Raw genomic sequence first — 10,318 nt, forward strand, 5'->3', positions numbered from 1 at the left:
ACCAGGGGTAGTGTTTCTCTTGTGCAGCATCAGTCCAGTGACCAGTCACAGTGGTGGTGTCCTCTGCTGCCATATATCCAGTGTTACTGGCATATAATACCAGTGATATTGCCATATAATTCCCGTGATATAGCTGTATAATTCCCGTGATACTGGCGTATAATTACAGTGATATTGCCGTATAATTCTCGGGATACTGGTGTATAATTCCTGTGATATTGCCGTATAACTACAGTGATATTGCCATATAATTCCCGTGATACTGGCGTATAATTATAGTGATATTGCCGTATAATTCCTGTGATATTGCCGTATAATTCCCGTGATACTGGCATATAATTCCTGTGATCCTGTCATATAATTACAGTGGTACTGGCATATAAGTCAAGTCCTGTGACACTGCCCTATATATCCAGTGATCCTGCCGTATATGTCCATTGATACTGCTGTATATGTCCAGCGGTACTGCCGTATAAATCCAGTGATCCTGCCGTATAATTACAGTGATCCTGCCATATAAATCCAGTGATCCTGCCATATAATTACAGTGGTACTGGCGTATAAGTCCAGCCCAGTGATACTGCCGTATATGTCCAGTGATACTGCCCTATATGTCCATTGATACTGCCGTATATGTCCAGTGGTACTGTCGTATAAGTCCAGTGATCCTGCTGTATAATTACAGTGGTACTGGCCTGTAAGTCCAGTCCAGTGATACTGCTGTAAATATATATACCCTGTTGCAAAGTGGATTACTGAGGCCATAACAACTATGCTGGTGTTAGATGTGAGTCGGTATCCACCACTAGTGCAGTGGGACTGCAGTGCCAACCCTAGATGGGCCAGGTGTTTATGCCGCACACTTGTGTCGCTTAGCTTAGTCATACAGTTACCTCATTGCCCTCTTTTACTTCTTGGCATGATGTGCTGTTTGGGTACTATTTTTTCAAGTGCCCTCCTGTCTGACACTGCAATGCCACTCCTAGATGGGCCAATTGTTTGTGCCAAACACTTGTGTCACTTAGCTTAGTCATATAGAAATCTTGGTGCACCTCTTTTTTATCTTTGCATCATGTGCTGTTTGGGGCATGATTTTTTAATGTGCCATCCTGTCTGACACTGCCGTATAAGTCCCGGGGTACTGCTGTATTAGTACAGGGGTACTACCGTATAAGTCAACCAATTGCAGAATTTTTGAAAAATGACAGGGGCGTGAAGGAGATGTTGTCAGTGGACTGAAAAATTGCGGGACACTTTTGACATTCAGCCACTGCATGCCACCACTAGATGGGTCAGGTGGATGTGTTGCTTAGCATTCTCAGTTTTACTTCTTTGCATGATGTGCTGTTTGGGGCCTAGTTTTTTTAAGTGCCATCCTGTCTGCAACTGCAGTGCCACTCCTAAATGGGCCAGGTGTCTGTGCTGCACACTTGTGTCGCTTGGCTTAGTCAACCAGCTACCTCATTGCACCTCTTTTTCTTCTTTTCATCATGGGCTGTTTGGGGACTTTTTTAAATCTGCCATCCTGTCTGCTACTGCTGTGCCACTCCTAGATGGGCCAGGTGTTTGTGCCGCACACTTGTGTCGCTTAGCTTAGTCATACAGCCACTCGGTGCAACCTTTTGGCCTAAAAACAATATTGTGAGGTGTCAGGTTTTCAGAATAGACTGGAAATGATTGGAAATTAATGTTATTGAGGTTAATAATACCGTAGGATCAAAATTACCCCCAAATTCTGTGATTTTAGCTGTTTTTATGTTTTTTTCAAAAATCATCCAGATCCAAAACCATAAGAAATTGCTAAAGATTAAGTGACAGTACATATTGAAAAATTTCTACAATTTTTTTTTATTTCCGATTAAATTTAACATTTTGATTATCTATTGCTGGCTATAAAGTTTCATGTTTTTGTATATTGTCACTAAAAGAAAAATGCTATATGAATATAAATGAATATCCACAGCTCTGTCATGTTTGGCGTAAGTTATGGTTCCGACAACTGAGCTTTGGCTGAAGGGACAGCTGCTTGTGAACGAAGAAGACGAGGTGGCTGAATGTAATTCCGCCTCATGGGGTGGAGGCCCAATAAGTGTTAAAGTTGGCAGGAGGGCATAAGGAAAGAAGGAGGACTCTGTAGGAGGATAACTGTAGTTTTAATGAGTAACAAACTGATCACTGATACTTAAAGGATTGAAAGACACTGAATAAAAGAACTGAAGTATATGGTTAATGACTTGAAGAAAGAGGCTGAAGAACTCTGGTTTTGAAGAACTGAAAACCGTGGTTTGTGATTGGAAGACGAGGCTGAAGAATGCTGGTTTTAAAAAACTGAAAGATTGTGGTTTCTGATTGGAAGATGAGGCTAAAGAACACTGGTTTTGAAGAACTGAAAGACTGTGGTCAGTAACTGAAAGATGAGGCTGAAGAACTTTGACTTTGAAAAAATGAAGACTATGGTTCATGATTGAAAGATGAGGCTGAAGAACTCTGATTTCAAGAAATGAAGACTGTGGTTTGAGCTTGGAAGACATCCACGAAAACTACTGATTAGCACCTGAAGCTCCTCTGCAACCTGGGACCCCATGAGCGCTTCCACGAGTGGTGACGAGCTTAAGCAACAGGACTGCAACAGCAATAGGTAATAAACAGATGATTGCAACCTGGGCACCATGAGCAACCTGGGAGCACAGAGCTAGAGCCCCTTTCACAAGAAAGTAACTTGAATAACTGGCACTCTCTCTCTGAGCCAGCCCCCTTTTATAAGGTAAGACTACACAGGGCTGGACACAGAGTGGGAACTCTATTGGCAGATCTCAGGTCTACAACATGGCCATCCCCAGAACAGGGGACACTCTCAGCTGCAAAACACAGCTAGCCCAGCTCCAACCTCTGACTTCCTGAGACTGTGTCACTGCCAGAGGACACTGCTGCAGCAACTCCCCGCCACAGCGCCCGGCTCACCAGACCCTGGCCCCCGGCCTCCGGAAGCCGCACATGCATTCTGAAGGACCCACTGCAAACAGCTCCCTGCCACCGCGCCAACCACCAGGACGGCAAACCCTGGTAGAGCCCACCGGAGGTAAGTCTATAAATACTGACAAGTTTCTAACAATCCACAACTTTTATAAATGCTAGATTGAAAACCTACAATGTCTCTCAGTAGCACTTCAGTGGCAAACGCAGGATTTGCATGGGGGGGTTTCCAGAACTGGGCGGAGCCAATCACGGGGGTGGGGACTGAGGTGACCCAGCATATGCTGGGTCCGTAAAACTAGTGTACATATATACACACACACACACACACACACACATATATATATATATATATATATATATATACATACACACAGCATATTAAACATGCATATATATATATATATATATATGTGTGTGTACACACATACAGTATATTTATATATATATATTATATATTATATATATATATATATATATATATATATATATATACACATACATACACACACACACACGTGTATATATATATATATATATATATATATCATGTGTGTGTGTTTATATGTATGTATGTATATACATGTGTATATATGTATGCACATGGATATATTATTATTATTATTATTATTATCCTTTATTTATATGGCGCCACAAGGGTTCCGCAGCGCCCAATTACAGATTACATGAATAATCAAACAGGAAAACAGCAACTTACAGTTGATGACAGTATAGGACAAGTACAGGGTAAATACACATAGTTACATCAGCAGATGACACTGGAATAAGTATCAGGTGGCCGAAGACTGCTGGAGTTGATGCAGTTGAAGATTATTAAAGTAAGAATGGATAAGCACATGAGGGAAATATATATATATGTACTATAATTAAAATAAACTTTTATTGCTCTTACAAGTGCCACCAGGAAGACAGCAGGCTGCAGAGGACGCTAGACAGCCATTAATAATACTCATGCAGCTAAAAAAAAAAAAAAAAAAAAAAAATTTTTTTTTTTTTTTTTTTTTAGTGGAAGGGGGTTTCTGGGTGCTCGGAAACCCCCCCAGGGTGCGCCACTGGCACTTGGTAAGATACAGTAGCTAGAGAGTTACAAATAACTGAATTATCACAATTACCTTTTATTTACTCATCATTTGAATACAGGTAATGGCTACCTCTCTGCTTGACTCCTCAACTACACTTTATCAATTATGTAAACTTTAGCATTTTTTATGGCTTTATATTTTTATAAAGTTTACTAAATCCACATGCTTTGCTGTAATTGAATATTGGAATGTTCCATATTTATTCTAAATGATACTAACGAAAGTGAAGGGGGGGCTGAGTGACAGGTCTCACAGGACCCAAGCCAGTGTATCCACTCCTTACAGACTAAGCACCAATGCACTGATAGAAGGTGCCTTAGGCTATATCCCAACAAGGCGGACCTTGAGTGCACCACCAATGCACCAGGTAAAACACTGGGATCCGTACTCTTGCATCCCCACTGGTGCTCAATACCCACACTGTGGCCACACCACCTATCCACCACTCCAGTATCTAGCCTCTGGAGTAGTGGGATGCCATACTCCAGAACATCATCTCAAAGACACCATTAAGGATATAAACTGTTGGATATTCATCCCTCCTACCAAAGACAAAGACTTATTGCATTTGGAAACAACCACCTTTACACCATCACAAAAAGCACCAGAACATTACGTACGAACCTGTAGAGACTATGGGGGTCATTCCAACCTGTTCGCATGCAGTGCTTCTTTGCTGTGATGTGAAATGGTCGGAAATGCGCATGCACGGCGGATGCATTGTGCACGCGCGTCGTCTCTGGGCTGCGATGACGCCTGCAAGAAAAGTGATCGCAGCGGCGATAGCAAGAAGAAGGACAGGCAGGAGGCGTTCCAGGGTGGATACTAACAATTTTCCAGGCGTGGTGAGTCCAATGCTGGTGGATCCAGGCGTTTGGAGGGCGTATATCTGACGTCACAGCTGGGACCTTCATCGCTGGATCCGTCGCACTGGGTAAGTAGCTGCAGGGCTGGTCTTGTTTTGCAGGAATCTTTTTTAGCATAGCAGGGCTGCACAAGCGATCACAGCCCTACTGTGCTAAAATACACTCACCCATAGGCGGTGTCAGGTTGATCACACGAGCAGGAAGAAGTTGCTATGTGTGATCAACTCGGAATGACCCCCTAACTGCAACACCAATCACCTCTCTTTTTTCTGTTTATATATCTGTATTACTGTTTTTGACAATTTGCACATGCACATTTCTTTGCAAGTTCAATATTAAGGATATCGACCACACTGTTCTGTATATATTGTTTGACACAATATACCATATAGTGTCATACACATTGTATACTTGTGAACTTGAAATATTTAAGTAAAGTGTATTACACCATTGACATCTCAACCACAATCATTACTAACAGAACCAGCACTAGGACAGGATGCAGCAAGACATTGTATTGTATTATACTTACAACATTAAGCTTCAGAACTTTTTCTCATATCCCACCAAATGACTATTCCCAGTATAATTTTTATATATAAAATATATAATTTTAAAAAATAATAATAAAATTTATAATTTTGTAGAAGTATAATTTTAGCTGCCCAGTATAACTTTTCATAGCCCCCAGTAAGCATGTCATACACTGATAATAAAGCTGTTAGGATTATATATAGTGGATCTTTCCACAATATTCACCATTAACACATACAGCTACAGTACTAAAATCTATATTGGATCTCTTTCAGCGCATATGTCCAATTACATATTTCAAAACATAACAGCCATCTTACTGTATCGTTTAAAGCGTATTCAAACACTGCACACCCTTTTTTCAATGTTTATTACTCAAAATACAGTAGGTAGTGAAGATATTATATGTTGACAATAATACAGCAACAGTACTAAAAATCTTTATCAGTTTGTCGCATATGATGCTCTGGACTATCATATATGTCCCTATCCATGCTCTTCTCAGTCTTCTTACAACATGAAACTTCTGTACCCTTTCTCATAAACAACTAAACGACTATTCCCTACCTTATTTTTCATAGCCCCCAGTGGGAATGTCCTACACTAATGGTAAAACTGTTTTGATTATATGTATTTTGGATCTTTAAGTATCTCCTGTATTACCACAGCATTTACCATTAACACATGTAGTCCATTATCCATTAAGCCAATGATGTACTTGTTCAAACTATCTATGGTTTTACCTTTCTTTGTTTCTACAGACTCTTTTTCTTGCGTTGTCTCTGGTGTTTCTAAATTTGAAAAATATTATTATATAAATGTTATAGCTCATGCAAAAATAGATAATGTTGATGAAATCTGAGGAATGTATTTTAAAATCATTTCATTTATATATTTAGATATTAAACTAAAATGAAAAAAAAAACCTGTTAAAAGGTTATGTATCATAACAATCCAAAATATAACCATTTTAAGACAAAGACAATCAAATCAATCAAATTTCTGTATGTATTGTGTAGTCCGTTACTAGCTGTAGAAAGAAAGTAAAGGGACTGCACACTATGCAGCCTCTTTGATTAAACATAGTAAACTCTGCCCATCTTATTTTTGAGACCACTTCCCAACTGATCTACAGCCAGGCCATTTGGGTAAGTTTTACTAGTTATTCTTAATGCATACTGGACTATGATTTTCATTTTTTTTCTCTCAGCATACAGTAAGGAGAATCATTTGCAAATATTTACTCAAATATTTATTGTGTTTGTCAATTTTCATTCCACAAAAGAGTCTTTTAAGTTAAATGATTGCCTAATCTTGGCAAACCAGATGGACCCCATATGCTGTACAAGTCTTGAGGAAAACCATAGTACAAGACATTTGAAAAGATTTTTGTCCTTGTATATATAATGTATTATGCATCTATGGCAATGTCCTCTGAAAAACCAAGTTTAATTGGAGAGAATAGACATACTGGTGATCAGGATAGAGCATAGCAAATAAAAAATGGAATAAACTTCACTAGTACAGGTAAAATGAATCATGTGAGGAAAATGTTTTTATTAGTAAAGGCTATTTTGTAAAGGAGTGGCTATATTTTTATAAGAGGCACTACTGTAAAGAATAATACATAATTGCATTAAAACACCTGGTGATATATTTAATTTAAGGAGTCAAAGTTTTTGACTTAATTCTTCACAATTTTAATTAAACTACCATAAGCATGACATGTAAGCTTATGAATTAGGTTACCTTTCTTTGGTTTAGTTGGTTCTTCAAGTTTTTTCATTTGTTTTTCTAAAAATACATTTGTCAATGAGTGGGTCTCAAGTATCATAACATTTTAGTTAATAGTTGGGTATCATTTTTTCTCATCTAAATAAGATACTTTATATGGTTACCTGTCTTTAGTTCTGCTGGCTCCTCATGTTTTTTCACTAGGGAATCTAAAAAAGAGATGACTAGTGAGTGATAGACTATCTGCATTTTATCATAAATGCTATATGCCATTAGTTTAGCTCAAACATAACTGCTGTATTGGCTCCAATGGGTCTCTATAATTAATTATTATAAGCATATGCTCAAATTAACATATCAGTCAAGAAAATAACTTTTTTCTACACCAATCACAATAAATGTCTATAATAGTGAAGAGGTTGTATGATTTCTATAAGATAACTACGTAACAACAAGTCCCTCTCAATATTAGTGCCATAGTAAAAATTTCATTTATAAAATAATTACAATTTCAATTTGTTTCTCAGGGTCCAAGCTCTCACAAATAACAAGGAACTTTATAGATCATCTTCATTCCTCATTGACTCATTCTGTAGCAATTGAGGTCTGACATACTGTAGAGTCAGTATGGTTTTTAATTAGAATTGCACTTTAGAGATATGTGCTGTAACAGTGTAAGCCATCTACTGCCCAAAGTCCCTATCACTGATTCCAGATGGCCCCCATATGCTGTGCAAGTCTTGAGGAAAACTGTAGTACAAGACATTTGAAAAGATTTTTGTCCTTGTATATAAAGGGGTATATTCAATAGAAGTCGGATCCATTCCGACATGCAGTTGTCAGAATGGACCTGACAACCCATATTCAAAAGAGCGTCAAAATCCTACTGTCGGATTTGGCCTCTCCCGTTGTCATGGTCTGCTGCTGTCAGTGGCGCCGGGTGTAGGGGATGACAGCCGCGCTGGGAGAAGGAGATTGCAGCCCAGAGGGAGGTGGAGGCAGCAGAGCTGGCACCCAGGGAAGGGGGGATATTGGCCCGCAGGGCAGAGGTGATGGCAGCCCACAGGGAGGAGGGGATTGCTGCTCGTCGGGAGAAGGGGGTGGCAGCATGCCGGGAGGAGTTGATGGCAGTCCAATGGGGAAGACAGAGCGGATGGGGAGGAGAGGAGGAGACAGGGGAGCAGTGGCTGCAGCAGCAGAGGCTCACAGCAGTGTCCACCCGGATCCAGCAAGCGGGACGTCGCTTGTTGGAGCCGGGTGGATGCTGTCGCTGGGTCGCTGCTCCCTCCGTCTCCTGCTCTCAGATCACATATCTCAATCTGACTTTTTTTAAAGTTGGACTGAGATTGTCGGAAACGGGGCTAAAACCTGTCGGGTTTGGCCCCGGTTCCGACAATGCACGCTGATCGGCGGCTGAAGCCGCCGATCATCATGCATTCCAACAGCATTCTGACAAGTCAGGTTTCCCAACTTGTAAAAAAAAAAGGGGCCATAATGAATAGGTCCGAACCCCTTCCGACCTAAAACTGTCGGAAGCTGCCATCTTTCCGACAAGATGGCAGCTTCCGACAGTTATTGAATATACTCCAAAATGTATTATGCATCTATGACAATGTCCTCTGAAACACCAAGTTTAATTCGAGAGAACAGACGTAATGGTGATCAGGATAGAGCATAGCACATAAAACAATGTGAATAAACTTCACTAGTACAGGTGAAATGAATCACGTGAGGAAAATGTTCTTTATTATCAAAGGCTATTTTGTAAAGGAGGAACTATATTTTTACAAGAGGCAATACTGTAAAGAATAACACATAATTGCATTAAAAGAACTGGTGATATATTTATTTTATGGAATCAAAGTTTTTGACTTAATTCTTAACAATTTAAATTTTTCTACCATAAGCATGACATGTAAGGTTATGAATTAGGCTACCTTTCTTTGGTTTTGTTGGTTCTTCAAGTTTAAATACATTTATCAATGAGTGGGTCTCAAAATCATAACATTTTAGTTAATAGTTGGGTATCATTTTTTCTCATCTAGATAAAATACTTTATATGGTTACCTGTCTTTAGTTCTGCTGGCTCCTCATGTTTTTTCACTAGTGTCTCTAAAATAGAAATTACTAGTGAGTGATGTACTATCTGCATTTTGGCATAAATGCTGTATGCCATGAGTTTGGCTCAAACATAAGTGCTGTATTGGCTCCAATGGGTCACTATAATTAATTATTATAAGCATATGCTCAAATTAGCATATCAGTCAAGAAAATTGCTTTTTTCTACACCAATCACAATCAATGTCTATAATACTGAAGAGGTTGTATGATTTCTATAAGATAACTACTTAACAACAAATCCCTCTCAATAATAGTGCCACAGTGGAGAATTCATTTATAAAATAATTACAATTTAAATTTGTTTCTCAGGGTCCAAGCTCTTACAAATAACAAGGAACTTTATTGATCATCTTCATACCTCATTGACTCATTCTGGAGCAATGGAGGTCTGACATAGAGTCAGTATGGTTTTTAATTAGAATTGCGCTTTTTAGATTTGTGCTGTAACAGTGAAAGCCATCTACTGCCCAAAGTCCCTATCACTGGTTCTAGATAAATTTGAGCTAGAGTCAATTGTCCTGAAACACTTCAGGAAAGTTAAAATACTGCGTATGTTTACCGTTCTTCTCTTTTGCTGGTTCTTCAGCTTTTTTCACTTGTGTCTCTGCAAAAGAAATTGTTAACTATTGAGTGACAGTGTATATTGAAAAATTTATACAAAAAGGATTTTATTTTAGATTAAATAAAATATTTTGTTTCTCTATCTTTGGCTCTGAAGTTTCTTCATATTTTTCAACAGTGACACGAAATGAAAATTGCTAGTAAATAAGTGGCAATCCACAGCTTCTATAAATGCTAGATTGGTAACCTGCAATGTCTCTCAAAAGCACTTGTTACAATAGCTAGAATATTTTAAATGATTGAATTATCACAATTACATTTTTTAATCGGTCATCACAGTATAGATAATAGCGCCATCTCTGCTTGCCTCTTCAACTACACTTTATCAGTTTATTAAACCTTAAACATTTTTTATTGCTTTATTCA

At 38.8% G+C, this 10,318-nt stretch overlaps 1 protein-coding gene across 1 annotated transcript in view; it reads right to left on the minus strand.

Moving 5' to 3' along the window:
• The window catches only part of LOC134909895 (uncharacterized), a 166,448-nt gene extending 156,517 nt beyond the window's left edge, over nt 1-9,931 (minus strand). The window contains exons 1-5 of the mRNA XM_063917262.1: nt 9,891-9,931; nt 9,278-9,322; nt 7,375-7,419; nt 7,226-7,270; nt 6,220-6,267 (exon numbers count right to left, since the gene is read on the minus strand). Of these exons, the coding sequence (XP_063773332.1) occupies nt 6,220-6,267; nt 7,226-7,262 (85 nt within the window). The 5' untranslated portion in view covers nt 7,263-7,270; nt 7,375-7,419; nt 9,278-9,322; nt 9,891-9,931. The remainder of the gene's footprint in view (nt 1-6,219; nt 6,268-7,225; nt 7,271-7,374; nt 7,420-9,277; nt 9,323-9,890) is intronic.
• Nucleotides 9,932-10,318: the final 387 nt, after the last annotated feature.

The sequence above is a fragment of the Pseudophryne corroboree genome, chromosome 4, assembly GCF_028390025.1.
Source record: "Pseudophryne corroboree isolate aPseCor3 chromosome 4, aPseCor3.hap2, whole genome shotgun sequence".
Classification (NCBI taxonomy): domain Eukaryota; kingdom Metazoa; phylum Chordata; class Amphibia; order Anura; family Myobatrachidae; genus Pseudophryne; species Pseudophryne corroboree.